The 18,791-nt window shown below is 41.1% G+C and overlaps 1 protein-coding gene across 6 annotated transcripts in view; it reads left to right on the top strand.

Moving 5' to 3' along the window:
• Window positions 1–18,791, top strand: part of FRY (FRY microtubule binding protein) — a 499,640-nt gene that overhangs the window by 327,332 nt on the left and 153,517 nt on the right. For all 6 annotated transcript variants that reach the window (XM_008273531.5, XM_089304252.1, XM_002720581.6 and 3 more), the window contains 5 exons: window positions 346–447; window positions 10,752–10,855; window positions 11,277–11,385; window positions 13,270–13,356; window positions 18,155–18,326. In XM_008273531.5, the coding sequence (XP_008271753.4) occupies window positions 346–447; window positions 10,752–10,855; window positions 11,277–11,385; window positions 13,270–13,356; window positions 18,155–18,326 (574 nt within the window). The remainder of the gene's footprint in view (window positions 1–345; window positions 448–10,751; window positions 10,856–11,276; window positions 11,386–13,269; window positions 13,357–18,154; window positions 18,327–18,791) is intronic.

The following is an 18,791-nucleotide window of genomic DNA, read 5'->3' as shown; positions in this document are numbered from 1 at the left end:
CATTTTCAGGTTTAGAGTGCCTTTGTGCTTTTAATTTTTTTCTGGTGACTGAAACTGATCTATGATGCTGCCTTTTTAAAATTTGTACATGCAGGCTGCATCAGAGAATCACATTTCTGTATGAAACATATTGTTCTAAACCATCCATGATGCTGGATGAATCTGCCCACAGCAGTATCAGCAAGCATCCCTGAGCCGCGGGCCCCCTGCTGTTTCTTCAGGGCCACCTGTTCCCGGAGTGGAGGGGGGAGGGAAGGATGGTGGGTGCAGGGAAGCTGTGTTGCCTCCTTGTGGAGTCTGAATGAATCATCCGGTGACCTCTGACCTCGTCTCCTTTCTCCTCAGGCCTTGTACCCCCTGGTGACCTGTCTGCTCTGTGTCAGTCAGAAGCAGCTCTTCCTGAACAGGTGGCACGTTTTCCTCAACAACTGCTTATCCAACCTCAAGGTTAGTATCACTTGTTTTTCATAATCGTAGGCGGGATATGTGCTTGTGGGAGTGATTCTTGATGTCTACAGGGGTAATTATCCTATCCCACAGGAATAATGAAAATTTACTAAGTCAACTTTAGAAAATGACTAAGGATAAGGAAACTGACTTATATTTGGGAAAATAAATCTGTTCTAATAAGGATCACTTCAGGGGTAGAATTTAAAGCCCCATTCCATGCATCTGTTGGCACATTTTATCTAGATAGTTCTAAAATAAAACAAAGACCATCCTTAGCTGACAGAGGACATGAGTTGATTTTAGAAGCTCAGTCTACCTCTCCTGTCCTTCCCCTATCACCTCCAGTCCAGGACAATATTTTGAGATTTAAAAAAAAACCCTCCATCTGTCAAAAGATTGACCTAGCACACTTAACAGAGGATGCTTATCTCCTATCTCTGTCCTTTGTGATTATTTAAAGGTATTCTATTCAAGCCACATGACAGCCAATTAGTCCGGAGCATTTGCTGGTCTCCGGGTAGGCAGCACAGGTGCTGAGTGTCAGGTGGCACGAGGAATAGGTCATGTCCCCTGAGACCGAGGAGTCCACAGTTCCAATTATAATGATTAGGTTGAAATTGGCTTTGTGACTTTGAAGTTGTAAATATGCCTTAAGTTTGAGTGACTTACTGATAAAAGACAACTAAATAAAAATCATCCCTAAATATAAATACAACTAGGATGGATTTTTCACACTCATTTCTAGTTAAAATGTGGTTCAGTTTTGTTTACTGGTTTGATATTTGCTGCTTTGAGGTTTTTGAAAAATACTTTATATACTTATAAAATCTGGTATATGCCTATACATGTTACCTTGTTTGTTTTTTCCTAAGACACTTTAATTTGATGACGTGGGTAAGATTTATTGTATTATTTCAACATTTACCATAATTACAGAATAATCTGCATTAGCACTCTTTTAAGCACCAACTGTGTACTGGCTGGAAAAGCTGATGGTGAAAGCTAAGATTAGAATCATTCATTTCCTTCACATTGGCAGAGAAATGTAATAGCAGTGGATAGAGAATTAAGCTTTTAAGTGCTCTGAAAAATGCAATGCATTTCAGGGTTATCAACGGTGATATAATGGCCACTTTCAGGTATTGTATTGGCGGGTTTGTCCTTCTGCCATAAAACTCCAATGAAGCCAATGTTGCTTGGTCATCTGGCCTGCTGTTAAGTTAGGCAGGTATTAGTTGCAATGAAGTATGGCTTTGTCTTTTACATTTTAGGCAGATGGAAAATGATAGTTTTGTTCGAAACAAAAGGGAAATGGGTAAAAATGCACTATTTTGAAAATATGTTTAAGGTGTCTGTGCTGAATTTAGGGTTAGACTGAAAATGAAATTTGGCCTGACAAATTATTGCTATAGCTAAAAAGGCCAAAACGTGTTGTCCGAGGTTGTTTTTGAGATGTGGAAGAGCATCTGTTTTGGAGTTGAACTTCTTCAAAGTTAGAATGTTGTCTAGAGTTCTTATCAGAGCCCACCAGAAAGAAGTGAAAGCCTCTGACAATGTTTCCCTCTATAAACACGTTACACATTAGAATTTCTGGGGGAGAGAGGCAGTAATGTTTGACAGAACCACATTCCAGGATTCAGATCGGTTTATCAGACATTTGTGTAAATGCCCACTGGTTGTGTGAGGTGCTGGAGGTGGAACCGAAGTGGGAATGGTGGAGAAACAACTATATAAAAACTAGGCCGAGAATTAGGTCCTGACCTGGGAGTGCTTGGCATTTCACTGGGGGATATGTAAAGAACTTTAGAATTCATGGTACAGGCCACGAGGGATGTCGGATTGGGAGCAGGGAGATACCTCTGTAATTTGTAGAGGCCTCATATCCTGGGAAGCATGAAAGAGGTAGTTATTAGGCAAAATGAAGGCAATGATATTTTGCTTTATGGGTAATAAACTGTTGGAATTCATTACCCCAAGGCTAAGAGATATTTTAAAAGCTCTGTGATGAGTTCCAATGGTACAAAAGCGTATCACATATATTTAGAACTAAACCCAGTAGGGATTTGAATAGGACCCTTTATGAAAGTCATTAATATACAGAAAACTTTCCAAACCTCCTCAGAGTCAACAGAGAAGAATTACCTGAGGAATAGTGAACGTGGCTTCAGACATGTTTATCGTTTGGAGTATTGCCGATACTTTATGGGATTTAGAACTGACCCTATCATTTCATAAGGGACCACCCACCAGCCCATCCCCCTATACACCTTCCAGCAGCCTTCTCTCCCTGCCTCCCCCTCCCACCAGGTATTTAGAATAGTGAGCCTGGTGTCAGTCCTGCACTTGAACTTGGCTAGCTGTCTTGGATGTATTCCGCAGAGGTGAGCTTTCCAGGGGGCAGTGAGATGTCAGCAGGGTGGAAGTGCAGGAGGGTCACCAGGCTCTCAGACCATCACTGAATGTCAGGGCCCTTGTAACCTTGTGCATCAGGCGGCCAGGTGCTGGCTGCTTTGGGAGCACAGACTTGACACCTACCCTCAACTGACTCATCCAGCCATATCCAAGTATACTTCAAAAATCATGAAATAAAAATGGAATTGTGGGCAATCTTTACTTTGGTGCAGAAATCTTTGAAATTCATGCACACAAGGAGTCTTCAGAAAGTTCATGGAAGACACGTATTAGGGAAAAAAAACTGCATGGACTTCAATTTTTTTCCACCATATAAACCCATCTTTTAATTGTGTTTTTCCATGAGCTTTTTGAACTCCCCTCCCATAAGCACTATGCATCGTAAAGTGAAGAGAGATTTGTGGCAAGACATTCTCATCTTTCAAGAACTCCTGCTCAGTGAAAACCAATACTTTTCTATCTATGTATTTCTGTCAAAATCAGATATATTGAGCTCTAAGAAAAAATGATGCCTTCCCTGCATGTCTGTCATACGAGAGCTAATTCTGAAAGAAAATAAAAGGAATGTGTTTTGGGTACTTGATTTAATAGTTCTTTTGCAATATAAAATTTATTGTGTTCATAAAAACTATGTGCTAGTTTCTTATCTTTTAAAATAGACCTGGGAGAATTTTTAAATTTCTTTTACAAAAATGAATATAGTATATCTGTGAGGCCCAAATTATAAAAAGAAAAAAGCAATGAAAAGGAAACCTCAGCTTCAGAGGTTAAGAAGTGCATTTACCCAATGATTAATGATGAAGGCAGAAGCGCTCACGATGGGAGGTCTGTTCTGAGCCAGGCGAGTTGTAGGGCCCACAGGCTATCTTGAGTTCTCCCTATGCTTGCAGAGATTTTATTTATGATTTTTTATTGATTTATTTTTTGAGGAATGCAATAGTCTGTGCTGTTAGTGCTGTTAGTAAGTGATGAATAAGACTGTAATGCTCCTGGGTCTCTTAGACATAGTTTGGTGGAGGAGAGAGACATAAGCAAGTAAATAAATATGTGAGAAAGACAGCTTTCAGGTAGTAATAACTGCCCTAAATAAAGACAAATAGGATATTCTGCTAGAGAATGATGAATTCAGGGAGGCAAGGAAGGGGGCTACAAGCAAGGTACTTGCATTTCCAATAAGAATCTCAAAACAAGTATGCCTGCCGTATATACACTAGATGAAATTTGCTTTCTGCACTTCATATTGTGTGTGATAATCACAGTGAGGTTTAAGAAGTGCCTTTTTCATATTTCCCATATAAAATTAAAATTATTAATGATATCTTTATTTTATAAATGGGTACACTGAGTAAGGTATGAAGGATCCCACAGTAATTTTCTGAATGTATTGAGATGTATGGCATCATTTCTTTTTAAATGACTCCTGTTCTCTTTGTAGATCCCAAATTTAAAGAGTATGCTAGTAGCTATACTGTAAATGACTATGTAAGTTGAGTATCTCTTATCCAAAATGTTCAGAGCCAGAAGAGTTTCAGCTTTAAGAATTTTTTGGATTTTGAAATGTTTGAATAGACTTATTTGTTGGGCATCCCTAATCCGAAAATCCAAACTTCAGAACTCTTTGGATATTCTGTCAGTTCTCAAAAAGTTTCAAATTTTGGAGCATTTGAAATTTTGGATTTTTAGATTAGAGATGCTCAGCTGATAGTATTATGAAAAGACCAGCATGGAATATTAATATTCAATGTTGCAATTACTCTGTTTAAATGTTAACCTCATTTCTATAACTTTGAGTAAATGTCATATCATCTATGTTCCAGTTCTGTCAAAATACACATTTCAAAATAGAATTTATAAATTCTAATGGTGCAAATAAACTAGGCCTAAAAATTAGTGACCAAATGGCAAGTGTATTTTCCATGATGCCTTAATTAACTAACCACTGAATAGAATAGTCTATATAAGCTATTGGTGTGGTAATTTCAGAGATTATCCTAAGCTACAACAATGTGTAATATGGATAATACACAGCCCCCAGAAAGTATGAGTTATAATCAAAGTAAATTATGAGTTAAGTATCCTAAAGAAATGTCAAAAAGAAGGAAAGCATTGACTATGATATGCAAAGATATATAATGGAAAAGAAAACCGATTGACTTTATTGGCATTGTTTGGGATGGAAGAGCAGGCTAGAAAGTATTTGATTATGACAAGATCAGTGGATTACTAAAATAAGTTACCTACCCATGTCAGTAAGCCTTATATTAGTTTATATACGAATCTCTAGGGAAGCCTGTTATGAATGAACTTCCTGAGATCCACCTGCAGAGGTTCTGACTCACAACACCCCAGGTGATGTGGGGCAGGTGATCAGCTGATGGACCTTGAGAAGCACTGCTCTGTACCAATGACCCCATTGCCAACGAACTTATCGGTAAATTCAGTCATCCCTGTTTGTTACTGGTGACTCCAGAATACTTTAACTAAATTTAAATGTAAAGAAGGTGTCGACGTTGGGCAGACTGACATGTCATATGGCATCAGTGACTGGCACAGAGGAGAGACACATTGGGAAGATCCACTCTGGAGCCTGCCTTTTTCTTGAACAATTTTATCCATGAACCTCAGAGCCATAATAAATATAGAAATACACTGTTAATTAATTGTTGGTTAATTAATTGATGAAGATACAGGTTCCAGTGGAAGAATGGTCTTTGATCTTGAAGCAGAGACCAGTGTTTTGGGACATATCCTAAAAATGTCTACATCATGAAAATGAGTATACATCTAGTATCTCTTATGTTAGCTGCTAAACTAACACAATGACAAATGAAGAAGTCTTCCTTTCAAGGGGAGTACAGCTTTGTAGGTCCCAATAACATATTTGAGCAGCCTCCATCTAATATTGAGAAGTAGAAATTACAGTGCTTTGAATATTCTGCAGCCAGATTACTCAGGTTCGAATTCTGGCTCTGCTGTTTATTTATTAGCTGTGTGACCTTGGCTAATTTATACGAGTACTCTCTGCCTTGGTTTCTTCCTCTATAAAATGAGACCAATAGCAGTATTGACTCCACATGTTATGGGAATTAAAATATTGTACATTATTAATAATAATGCATGCTACAGTAAGCACCATGTAATACATACAGGCTGATTTCTTTGAAAACAATGCTTATTAGAGCAGAAATCAGTTCCTGCTCCAGCTGTCATTCACTAATGTGATGATTTCGAGCAATTCATTAGGCCCCTCTTAATTATAAAACCAATATGATGCTATGGGAAAGCACCTTTGAAATACCAAAGGGCCGTACAAGTGCAAGACATTAACTACTACCTATTGTTATGATAGCATAAAGATTTGCTTCAGCTACAAACCAAGTTACCTTTCATACAGGTTCTATATTAAAAAAATCTTGCTGATGCACCAAGTTCTTCTTCTACTACTCAGATTGTTTTTGTTTTTGATATCCAGTCTGTACTATGTCAGCCCTGAAGGACACAAAAATAAATCAGAATGCATGGAGTTGCCCGTCTGGTAGGAGTCACTCAAGAAAGGGAGTAGAATAACACTTGAGGAACCAGAAGCAGGGGCATTTGCCGATGTCTGGAGAGTGTGGGAAGGACTGGAGGCACAGGGGAACGTAGTAAGAGGGAGTGACATCCAACTGCATCTTGCTGGGGAGTAGGAATTTTTCAAGCAGATCAAGGACTGGCCGGTACACAAGGCATTCAAGGAATTGCAGGAGGGATGGTGCAGGGTGAAGTGCACCTGCTGCAAGGTGGCGGCAGATGAGGGATCCTGTTCACAAAAGGCTCCTCACGTGCTACAATGTGGAACCTGGACTCCAGCCAATAGGAGATTGGAAGCCACTGGAAGACTTCAAATGTAGAAAGGTAGACAATCATATTGATATTTTTACACTCTCATTTGACTGCAGGGAATGAAAGAGGCCAGGAAATCAATTTAGGAGGCAATTGCAGTAATCAGTGAGGATATCTTGAAATGCTCTAAATCCATTGCCAGAACATAATCCATGGGCAAAAAGAAAACAAATACCTGTTTCAACTACTTTGCCCTTCTATAGGAGCAAAATAGATAGTCTCAAATACTCATATATTCTTATTTTTAAAAGACTTATTTATTTGAAAGGCAAAGTTACAGAGAGGAAGACCAAGATATTCCATCTGCCAGTTCACTCCCCAAATGGCTGCAACAGTCGGGTCTGGGCCAGGCCTAAGCCAGGAGCTTCATCCAGGCTTCTACGTGGTTGCAGGGGCCCAGGGGCAAGGGCCATCTTCCGTTGCTTTCCCAGGCACATTAGCTGAGAGCTGGATAGGAAGTGCAGCAGCCGGGACTCAAACTGATACCCGTATGGGATGCCAGCACCATAGATGGTGGCCTTACCCACTGTGCCACAGTGCTGGTTCCTCATAGTCTTACAAGTGGCAGAACATCAGTCACAGTAAGATGCAGAGACAAGGTAGGCAGGGGCACATGGGAAATGATTGAAAGAAGTTGAAACTAGAACAGAGGACACTAAGATGAAACATGTAACCTAGAGGTCTTGGGTGATGTCCCCAGTGAAAGGGAGATGACGCTTGCCCTTCCTCAGTATGGTTTACTACGGGAGATAACATTTGAGTATATGAAAGAATCTCAAATGGTACACTTATGCAAATCTCAGACCCTGACATGAGAGCAGTTTTTAAAGTTCATGGAAAAATGGCATTAAAAGATAAGTTTGTTTGTAAAGAAATTTTTAAGATATTTTTAAATTTTATTTAACAGGCAGAGGGAGAGCGAGAGCTTTCATCCACTGCTAGTTCACTTCCCAAATGCCCACGACAGCTGCTTCTGGCCCAGGCCAAAGACAAGAGCCCAGAAATCAACTGTTACTGCATGAATGACAGGGACACAGTACTTGAGCCATCATATGCTACTTTCCTTCTGGGGTGCACATTAACAGGAAGCTGAAAAGAGAAGCAGAGTGGGGATTCAAACCCAGGCACCTGGGTATGAGATGTGGCTATACCAAGTGGCCTCTTAACCACTGCACCAAATGCCCGCCGCTGGTACAAAACATATTAAAAGTAGGTTTTTCATAATAAACATTTTCCATGAATATTTTGAAGACCCTCTTATAGAGATTAATAAAGAGAAATTTGCAAGAGAGACTATTTCCACTAGACCAGAAGCTCCCTAAAGGCAGAGACAACATTTTCCTTGTTTTCTGCTGAATCCTGCTGCCTCATTTGTAATGATATTTTCCATAGACTGGTCCAGGGCTAAATACCCTGGCTACGTTAACTCTTGCAACTCTCCTAAGACTCCTATGGAGGTAGATAAGAGCATTATCTGCATTTCACAGACAGGGAAAATCCAATCCAAAGAGCTTCCCCAAGGTTAGCCATAGAGCTGATAAGCTGCAGAGCAAAGGATGGATTCAAACCCAGGCTGTCTGTGTGCATGGGCCACTTTTACTCCCCCCCCCAACCCTTTTAGGTATCACCATAGATTTTTTTTTATTGCTTTGGAGCAGTGGAAGACTGATCAGAATTTGTGAAATTTTTAAATAACAGAACATTTCAAATACAATTTTACTAGTTTCAGATTCATTTAAGTAACACAAAAATTTGAGCATTTAATCAGTTATAGCTATTATATTAGCAGGCAAAAAGCCAAAATTCCTTTCTGTATAAATGCATGTTTCTAAAAAGTCCGGTCCTCTCTTCCCTCAGGAGCTGGACAAGTAGATACAAAGTTTATTTGGAAGGGTATAGATGCAAGAACATCTGGGAAAACCATAAAAAATTTTTTTAAAAGAGTAATGGACAGTGGAAGGCAGGGCAGAAGAGATACTAAAACACACAATAAAGCTTCAGCAATTAAAAGAATGTGATATTAATACTTGAAGAGACGAATAGAACAGAAAAAACATCCAAAAAACAGACCTCAATGCATATGGAATTTCATGCTTTTAGAATACTGATTACACAAAAAGGTTGGGTTTAGAGTGGATGTACCTAAGACACCTGTCTTCCTTAAATCTGAAAACTACTTGGCGACAGTCTTTCCCATAGAAATTATCCATGTGGTTTTCAGTCAGCAGTTCAAAGGCAACATTCATCCCAAGTCATTTCTAAACTATTGTGAATTCTGCAAAACTCAGTACCCAAATTACCTAGAGGAACAAAGCAGGTAGAACCGCTCTGAGGAGACAAGTAAATGAACATGGAGAGACAACAGAAGTAAGGGCAGCAGTCCTGTAGGAGGGGAAGACTGACCCTGAAAGGCTGTTTAGCTAACACTTATGGAGCCCCAGTGGAACGGATGCCGGGGTAAGTAGTGCCCCGTGCTTTCAGAGACCCCCATACGTGAGGAGTGTGAGGGCTAGGACTGAGGTGTGCGCGTGGGTCCAGGAGCGCTCGGGAGGGAATAACTGATTTTAATGGAATGGGGGGCAGGACATAGGAGAGGAACAGAAAAGCTGCACAGAGGATTGTGTTGTACACAGAGGTTGACTGTGTACCTGGAAGAAAAGAGATTTGTGGGTAGGAGGTTCTCCTAACATGGAAGGGTCGTGAGCATGGCCTCTCCAGAGTTGATGGAGTGTGAAAGAGTAACAGGAGGAGAGGCAGAAAAGGTAAGTCCAATTCAGACACTGAGCAGTCAGGTGTGCCAGGCCCACGTGATCCCGTGGGCATCCTGGAAACCGCCCAGTGAGTGCTTGCTAAATACAGAGGATTGTACCTGAACTGACTGAGATTAGCAGATTTCCTGCAGCAGCCCGGGTGACAGGGCTGGAAGCTGAGCTGTATGGCAGAGGAAGCAGGCATGGAGAAGATAGCAAATTCAGGAAACATTTTGTAGATTTAAAAAATCTATAAAAATGATTGAAAGGATGGAGGGAAAGTCCGAAGTAAGGAATGAAGGTGGTGGCCTTCAGGTGTTGACATCCATGCTGGGCTCTGGCCTGTTTGCTGCGGCCTGGATGACCACGGCTGTGACTCAGCTGTTCTCGCCACCTCTGTCCCATTCTCCACCCTGCGGACACGGGGCTCCTGCATGGTCTGTCTGGTCTCAGTGGCTCCCGGGGTTCTCCAACAGCACCTAGAACACGTTGATCTCTATTAACAGTGGAAAATGTTCAGATGGGATTGTGTGGGAAGGGCTGGGGGATCCAAACAATAACGATGTTGCGGCCTGGCGCCCTGGCTCACTGGGCTAATCCTCCGCCTGCAGCTCCAGCATCCCATATAGGTGCTGGTTCTCATCCTGGTTGCTCCTCTTCCAGTCCAGCTCTCTGCTGTGGCCTGGGAGGGCAGTGGAGGATGGCCCAAGTGCTTGGGCCCTGCACCTGCATGGGAGACCAGGAGGAAGCACCTGGCTTCTGGCTTCGGATCAGCGTGGTGCGCCGGCCGCAGCGGCCACTGGGGGGTGAACCAATGGAAAAGGAAGACCTTTCTCTCTGTCTCTCTCTCACACTGTCCACTCTGCCTGTCAAAAAAAAAATTAAAAAAAAAAAAAACAATGTTGCAAGGGGGCATAATAAACCATGGAAGCCCTAGATTGATGCTGTTGTTTGGGCTGTAGGCCTTGAGTTTCCTAGGACTGGAGGAAGAAGGCAATTTCTCGAGTATGCACATTGGCAAAGGAGAGAATGATGTGACTTCCCCCAGAATTTCTTTGTCCCACCTTTGTGGCTATTTGGATTCCTCCTCCTGGATTGCTTATCTAAGGGGCATCTAGAAGCAAATACCCCACAGGTCCCCAAGGATGCAGTGTGCCTTGTAGGCCCTCTGCCACACGCCAGGGGCCTGCCTCTTCCAGGCGTTCAAAGAAGGGTCATCTTTTCTCTGCAGTCTTAACGTCTCGGTTTCTCTTGTAGAATAAAGACCCCAAGATGGCTCGAGTAGCCCTGGAATCCCTCTACAGATTACTCTGGGTTTACATGATTCGGATCAAATGTGAAAGCAACACAGCTACTCAGAGGTAAGGAGCTGGCTCGGATTCGTGGCAGCCACCTCGGTTAGCTCCTTGTAGAGGGTGCTTACTTGTATTGCTAGAAGCTGTTCAAAGCTGACCTGAGTCCTAGGAACCTTTGCAGGCTTTCCTTGGTCATTAGCTCGTTAGCCTCTGCAGGGACTCCGGGCTCTACCAGGATCAACAAGTTCCACTTTCAGAGTTGCATTTGCCACTTTGACGAAGGAAATGGCTACAATTTTCCAACTGCCCTTCGTGTTCCAGAAACACTTTTCACAGAGTAATTATGCTAATAGGAGGGATGAGGTGGTCTGTTTTCTTTCTGAATTCTCCCTGATGCCCAGATAAGATGAAACAGCTGCCATTTGCCCTTAAAGAACTGGAGCTCAGCCAAACTTGCTTGTTTTCTTTTTTCCCCCTTATCTTTCAGCCGACTTATAACCATCATCACAACACTTTTCCCCAAAGGGTCTCGCGGTGTGGTGCCAAGGGACATGCCTCTGAACATCTTTGTGAAAATCATCCAGTTCATAGCCCAGGTAATGGCGGCGTTGCTGGCAGGCAGAGCCTTCGCGTCTCTTTTAAGTAGCCAGTCTCCTCTTTGTGAAGAACTTTTCAAAGATGGAAAGTCTAAAATATTATCTTAGGTGTCTAGACTTTGTGGAAGGGTTCTGAGTGTTTTCACCCATAGCCTCTTCTTTCCCTTGAAAACGAATGGCAACATGGTCACGGCAAGCATTTTCCACCCCTGACAGATGAAGAAACTGAGCAGCAGGGCGTAAGGGTCTCAGCCGAGGCTGCAGAGCCTCTCAGTAAAGCCGTCTCTTGGCTCTTGGTCCCGGTATGCCTGACCTCTGCTCTGGATGCTGCCATAAAGAGGGAACAAGCTTCTGATGTTTAGGGGAATACGTCTTCTACCTCCCACCTCATGAATTGAACAGGAATATCAGCATTTATCCAGCATTCAGTCTTCACCAATAACCATTCTAAGGATGTAGTCATTGAAAACTGGGTCCAGGGCAGGCATTGGCACAGCGGGTTAAGCTGCCGCTTGGGAAACCTGCATCCCACATCAGATTCACCAGTATTGAGTCCTGCCCCCGCTTCCAAACCCACGTCCTGCTAGTGGCACTAGGGAGCAACTCAAGTCCTCGGATTCCTACCGGTCACTAGAGAGATCCAGGTGGAGGCTCTGGCTTCTGGCTTCAGCCTGACCCCGCCCTGCCTGCTGTGGGCATTTGGAGACAAAACCAGCAGATGGAAGACCTCTGCCTCTCCTTCTCCATTTCCCTCTCCCTCTCAGATAAACAATAAATCTTCTTTAAATGAAAAACTGGGTCCAGGCATGTTAAACATAGTTTTAGTGTGTTATTTACTATTAACATCCAAGACTTTCCATTTTGAAAATAACTCTGCGCATAAGTGATTTTACTCAAGCTTTGACCTTGGTGTGATTTGCAGTCTAGCCTCAGCCGTGAGACAGCTCTGTCACCTTGAGTCAGAGAACATCATATTTTCTCGGTTCCTTTATCTGTAAGATGGTGATGAAAGTGCTTGCTCAGTATGTTTCAGAATATTGTGTGGGTAAAGGGAAAAATACATGGGAAAATACCATGAGAGTACAACTGATAATTGATACAAACATGTAAGTTTCACTTGTTACTTCGCAGACTATTTAATGTATGATATCTCTCTGTGTGTTTGCTTCAATGAAATACCTCGAATGTTTGTGCCTAGGGAAAGGGCATTACGGACTTTGCAGGTAGAAGAATTAATGTAACTTTTCCTGCAGTTATCGTGTGGCCAAGAATGTGCCATGATCGTTCTGCAATGTGTTGTCTAAATGAACCTGCCATGTCTTAGTAGTCAGTATCTTCAGTTATTAGAATTTGACTTAAATGTTTTCATTTGCATACCTTAATGTGTCTTATTTATCGATTTTTAATTTCACATGAAGAACTATTTGCTATACTATGAGTCAAAGGGTTTTTAGAGAATAGAAGAAAATGGCCATTTTGCCGTGATAATCTTTAATAACACGTTTTTTAACTCAGTTTTAAGAAGTTACCAATATTTGTAGCGCAAGTAGGAAGAGTCTGCACTGTTGATAAGTCCAGCCGGATACCCCGGGTGATTCAGTTTACTCACCATGTGTGGGGTGGGTGAGATCAGCCTCTGTGCTGTAGGGGCTGGTTGTGGACCTTACATTACGAAGGCATCCCTGAGCACTGGGCGCTCACAGGCAGTGCCACCAAGGGTTCAGACGGGCCTGGTCTTCCCATATGGATTCTCTCTGCTCCAGGAGCCTGGGCCCCAAATCCCTCTTCTTTCAGCAGCCGCCTATCTGGTGCATATAATGAAAACAGCCACTTCCTGCTAAATTTGGATTTTAACACTTTTATGTTTTGTTGTTTTCCTTCCAGGAACGTTTAGATTTTGCAATGAAAGAAATCATTTTTGATTTTCTTTGTGTGGGAAAACCAGCCAAGGCTTTCAGTCTCAATCCCGAGGTATGAATGATCCTTTTATGCACTTCTAACAGAGCCCGTATTCACAGAGCCCTACCTTTGCTTTGCCACTTGGGGGGATGAGGTGAGGGACGTCTTCTCTAAAAAGTCTTCTCTTTGTTTCTGTCCATGTCCAAGTTCGGATGATGGAATTTCAGAAGTAGCAGTTTGGATGAATAGACTTAGACTGATGGAAAGCTGGTGTGCTGCCATTTCTGTTCATGTAGAGTAGAGTAAGTCTGGCCCAGAATGATAATCTCACAAAAGGTCAGTTTGTTCTATTTTAGAAAATTTGGTGCTTTTACTTAGAACTTTTCTGATGCAGGTTAGTAAATTTAGTATTGGGAAAATGATAACACAGAGAAAAATGAATACATGTAGGAATAAAAAATATGAAAGCACAATGAAATTAAATAATGTACACATGTATGTGGCTATGAGGCCTCCTATCTCAGGGTCAGGTGAGTCATGGACATGAGTGTGTAGCAGGTGTTATGTATAAGGTATAAGGCTATACCTTATAAGGTATAATGTATATGTATAAGGCTATGCAAATGAAGAGCACATTCCATTTTAAACCTCTAAAATCCCTGTCAGTCAAACCTGGCCGACTGCCTCTCTGTAGCCCATTCTCTGCTGGATTGCAGAAAGAGCGGTGGTGAGGTGGACACTGGGCACAGTAGGTAAGCCACTTGGGACCCTCCCATCCCATATCAGAGTGCCTGGTTTGAGTCCCAGATCCTGTGATTTCTGCTGGTGCTTACTCAGGGAGGCAGCAGGTGATGGCTCAAGTGCTGGGCCCCTGGACCCAGACTGAGTTCCAGCTCCTGACTGTGCCCTGGTCTAGCACTGGCTGTTGCCGGCATTTGGGGAGTGATCCAGCAGATGGAAGGGCAATCTATCTCTCCCCCACTCCCATTCAAATATAATGAAAATAAATAAATTAAAGTTAAAATGATAGAATTCCAGGCCAGGAGTCGGCAGAGCAGGATTTTCCTCCTGTAACCAGCTCTGCTAATTTTACTTTCCCAGCATACTCCCTGGAGTAGTTGTGACGTTAGGAAGAGTGCATTAAAAACTCTTAAGCAAAGAAAGAAATTGTACAGCATTAAATTGTTTTATATACGTATTTCCAGTTATCATTGTGGTGGTTTCTGGCTTCTTCTTTCCATAGTGAGGAGTAAGGCCCAGAACTCAGAGACTCACAATAGGTAACCTGTTAGCAGCAGAGGCAGCCAAGTCCACGAAATCCCTCTGCTCCTGCCCAGTGCACTCTGCATTCTCTTCTCGATGCTGAGGTCACTGCATGTCTAGGGGCAGCAAGAAGCCCCTAAATGGGAGTTTCTGTCTGATGCCTGATGACCTCACAGGTTTCTGGAGGGGCTGCAGCCACGGTCAACAGGCCAGCAGGAGGGAGCAAAGCCAGAGCCTTTTGGCTGGAGGGACACCCAGGTCAGAACAGTCAAGAGTCTTTTCTTGCTGGTTCTCAAAATATTTTTCACTTCTCAATAGAAATGCCTGTGCTATATGAACAATCAATTCTCAGAATTACTAGGTTGCTAGGATGAAAAAAGCATAGTAAAAGTTATTACTGTCATTATCACCAGCTATAGAATTTATCATTGTTTCTTATTTCAGATTCCTTGTTCAATCAATGATTAGTCTTTCTATGCATAGCAGTTGAAATTAGGTTTAAAAAAATAAAAACTACCACTAGGAGAAAATATTTGGGTATCTCCTTCCATTTCTCTTGATCTTTCAGGAAGATCTGGAAGAATTTGTCAGTAGGTGACAATTACAAGATCAAAGGCATATTTGTCCCCTCACAAGCAGACTCAAGGACAAGATAGTCTGAAAAGCACGTGTCCTGTGCTTGAAATATACTGTAGGGCACAGTTTCTAGGAAAGTGATAAAGACTGAGTCTCAAGTCGTAGGTTGCAAGTAGCTGGTGGGACAAGGCCTGCAGATCTCAAGGGTTATCTTGCAGCTCCTCAGCACTCGGGTCCTTTCTAGGTCACTGTCTTGTTTCAGTTAGGACCCAGATGACTTCTATCTACAGCCTTGTCATCACAGGAACTGCGCATCTGTGAAACGAGTTTCTAGGTCAGCAGTTTGTGTCATGTTTATCTTGATCTAAGATAGTGCAAAACTGGAGATCCCTACTCAGTGCTAGAGGCAAGAAGGAAAAAAATAAAATAAAAGACATGCAGATTGGAAAGGGAGAAATAAAATTGCATTGTTCACGGACACACATGATTATCTCAATTATAAATCCCAAGAATCAACAGAAAATCTAATAAAACAAATAAAATGAAGTTTGCAAGAAACTATATATATATAGTATTATATAATGTATGCTATTGTATATATATTCATTATGTTATATAATGAAGAATTGGAAATTGAACAACTTATAATAGCAATAACACTGACATAGTATTTACAGAATTTATTTTTAATACTGAAAACTTCAAAATATTGCAAGAAATCAGAATGTACTAGAAAGTTCAAGATGTACTATAAAATTAAACAGCAGGCGGGGCACTTGGGATGCCACAACCTGTATCAGAGTACCTGTGTTCAAGTCCTGCCTCCACTTCCAATTGTACCTTCATGCTAATGCCCTAGGCAGCAACAGGTGATGGCTGAAGTAACTGGGTCCCTGCCACCTACCTGGAGTTCCAGGCTCCTGGCTTCAGCCTGGCCCAGCCCTGGCCATTGCAGCCATTTGGGGAATGGAAGATCTATCTATGTTTCTCTCTCTCTCTCTCTCACTGACTTCAAGTAAATAAGTGTCTTCTTTAAAAATGGATGAAAAACCTAAATGTGAAACCCAATACTATTAATCTTCCAGAAGAAAACATCAGAGGTAAATAATTGTTCTTTTCAGTTGGCCACAAATTTCTAGGACATAGGAGTTTTAAATTACAAAAAAAAAAAACTTGAATAATTGGGCATCATTAAAATAAAAATGTCTGCACTTTAAAAGATAGTAGAAAGCCACAGACTATGAGAAAATATTTGTAAAACACAGCTGTGAAAAGGGATGACATCTTGTCATTTGCAACAACATGGATGGATCTGGAGGATACTATGTTAAATGAAATAAAGCAGGCACAAAAAGACAAACATGGCATGATCTCACCCATATGTCCAATCTAAAAAAGCAGATCTCATAGAAATTGAGAGTAAAATAATGCTTCTAGAGGCTGGGGAGAGAGGGAGGACTGGGGAAAGGTTATTTAACAGAAACTAAGTTATAGTTAGATAGGAGTCAGATATTCTTATGTTCTGTTGCACACATGTGACAAAGTACTTCTGTCCAGAATATATAAGACTCACACAACTCAGTAATAAAATATACAACCCAATTTTTAAACTGGGCAAAAACAGCCTCTTCACCAAAGAAGAGACACAAGGGATCTTCAAAACATCATTAGAATGCATTTTAGGAAACCAAAGTAAGATTTATCTTTTAATTCCCTTTTCCATAAGTTTTTTAAGTATCCTTACACTAATAAGCATGAAAATATACTCAGCTTCATTAACAATTAGGGAAATGAGATATGCTGGGAGAAAAAAAAAGAGCAACTAGAACTTTACATTATTTATATAATATAATTATATGTATTTTATTTATATATTTATATTATATAAATGAAATGCAATAGTTACAACCACTTAAGAAAACAATTTGGAAATTTCTTTCAAAGTTAAACATACACTTATAGGAATTCCACCCCAAAGTGTTTATACAAGAGAAAACATATGTCCACAAAAGTTATATGAATATTTATAGATGTTTTATTCATTATCACTACAATTAGGAAAGTAAGTCATGTCTAAAACCTAGTGAATGGCTAAGCATATTATGAATCATCAATGCAGTGGAATACTATTCAGCAATAAAAAGGAACAAACTAATGGTCTGTGCAACAGTAGCAAGACCCAAAAGCTGTCTACTGGGTATTCCATTTATATCATGTTCTAGAAAAGGCAAAACTCTAGGAAGCAGTTAGACCGTGGTGCTGGCGTGGGAAAACAAAGCTGGTTACAGAGAGGCATGAGGGAACTTTTTGGATCTTGATTGTGATGGCAATTACCTGACTGTATAGATTTCCCAAAATACAACGAACGAATCGTGCGGCTAAAAGGAGCAACTTTTCCTATGTGTGAGTAGATCTCAAAGAACCTGACTTCAAAATATGAAGTGGGTGTTCTGGCTACAATGTGTATTTTCCAGCAATAACTTTTCCGCCACCTTCTTTAATCCTCATAACAGCCGTATCTGATTCTCGGGTACTGTTATCCTCACTTCACAGGAAGACCTACAGTTCGGAGTAGATGTTGTTCACTTTGTGGTTCCCATTTGGAACTCCAAGTGTTTTCATTTTGTCTTTACGAATCAACACATGTGACATCTGTCTTCTCCTGGAAGACATAAGAGCCTTTTGTTTACCTCAGTTTACCTTAGTTGCAGCTGCTCTCGAGGATGCCCACCAAACCACTGAGGTTCATGCAGCATCGCTGCACACAGTAAGGTCTCTGAGCATTTTCAAGCGTGTCCTCCAAATCTAGGGGAAAAAAATCTCCCCAGCTATTTTCTTGTGACACAGCAACCAACAGTGACAGAAGCCCAATTTCATGACTATAGGATTGGCCCACACCCTGTGCCTTTTAGTAAGGTTCCCATACTGATCTAGATGACGAGCCGAGCTGATCTTCTCTGAAGACTGATGGTTTCATTCCACTGCAGTAATTGTGTCTTTGCCTTCATCATGAACATGTTGTCCCTTACAGAGAATGAACATTGGTTTGCGGGCATTCTTGGTAATAGCGGATAGCTTGCAGCAGAAAGATGGTGAACCTCCCATGCCGGTGACTGGAGCTGTTCTCCCTTCCGGAAACACATTGAGAGTAAAGAAAACATATTTGAGCAAAACGCTAACTGAAGAGGAAGCCAAAATGATAGGTGGGTTTCAAACACGTGTTCAAGCTGTGCCTTAAGCCTTTAAAATGACCGTTAGATAGTTACCAATCGTGAGATGCACTTAAAAAAAAAACTTTATAAAGTAGTGACATTCCAGAATTAATTGTTTTTGATTGATTCATGCTGTGTTTTGTTTAACTACCCTTTAAACTTTTTGGAACTTCCTGTTAAATACAAGTATTTTGCCATTTGAATGTTAGACTTTTATCTGTGGGTTTTTTTCAAACCTCTAATATTGATTACCTACATTTGCAGTAAATTTCCAAGACATCTGTGTGCTTTGGTAGATAATCTCGCTGATAATTCATTCAGTTTTTTTTCATTCTTACAGTTCATTTCCTTCATTTTATTTCAGTAAAATTAGTCTAATGTATGCTTTTACCCCTCTATATCCCATTATATACCAGATTATATTGTGAGTTTAATCTGGTGAGACTTTCTTTTTAT

The sequence above is a fragment of the Oryctolagus cuniculus genome, chromosome 9 (genome assembly GCF_051225735.1).
Source record: "Oryctolagus cuniculus isolate XC-2025 breed Fujian yellow rabbit chromosome 9, ASM5122573v1, whole genome shotgun sequence".
Classification (NCBI taxonomy): Eukaryota; Metazoa; Chordata; class Mammalia; order Lagomorpha; family Leporidae; genus Oryctolagus; species Oryctolagus cuniculus.
Note: the sequence above shows the minus strand (reverse complement) of the source record. Positions and strands in the feature narration are given on the sequence as shown.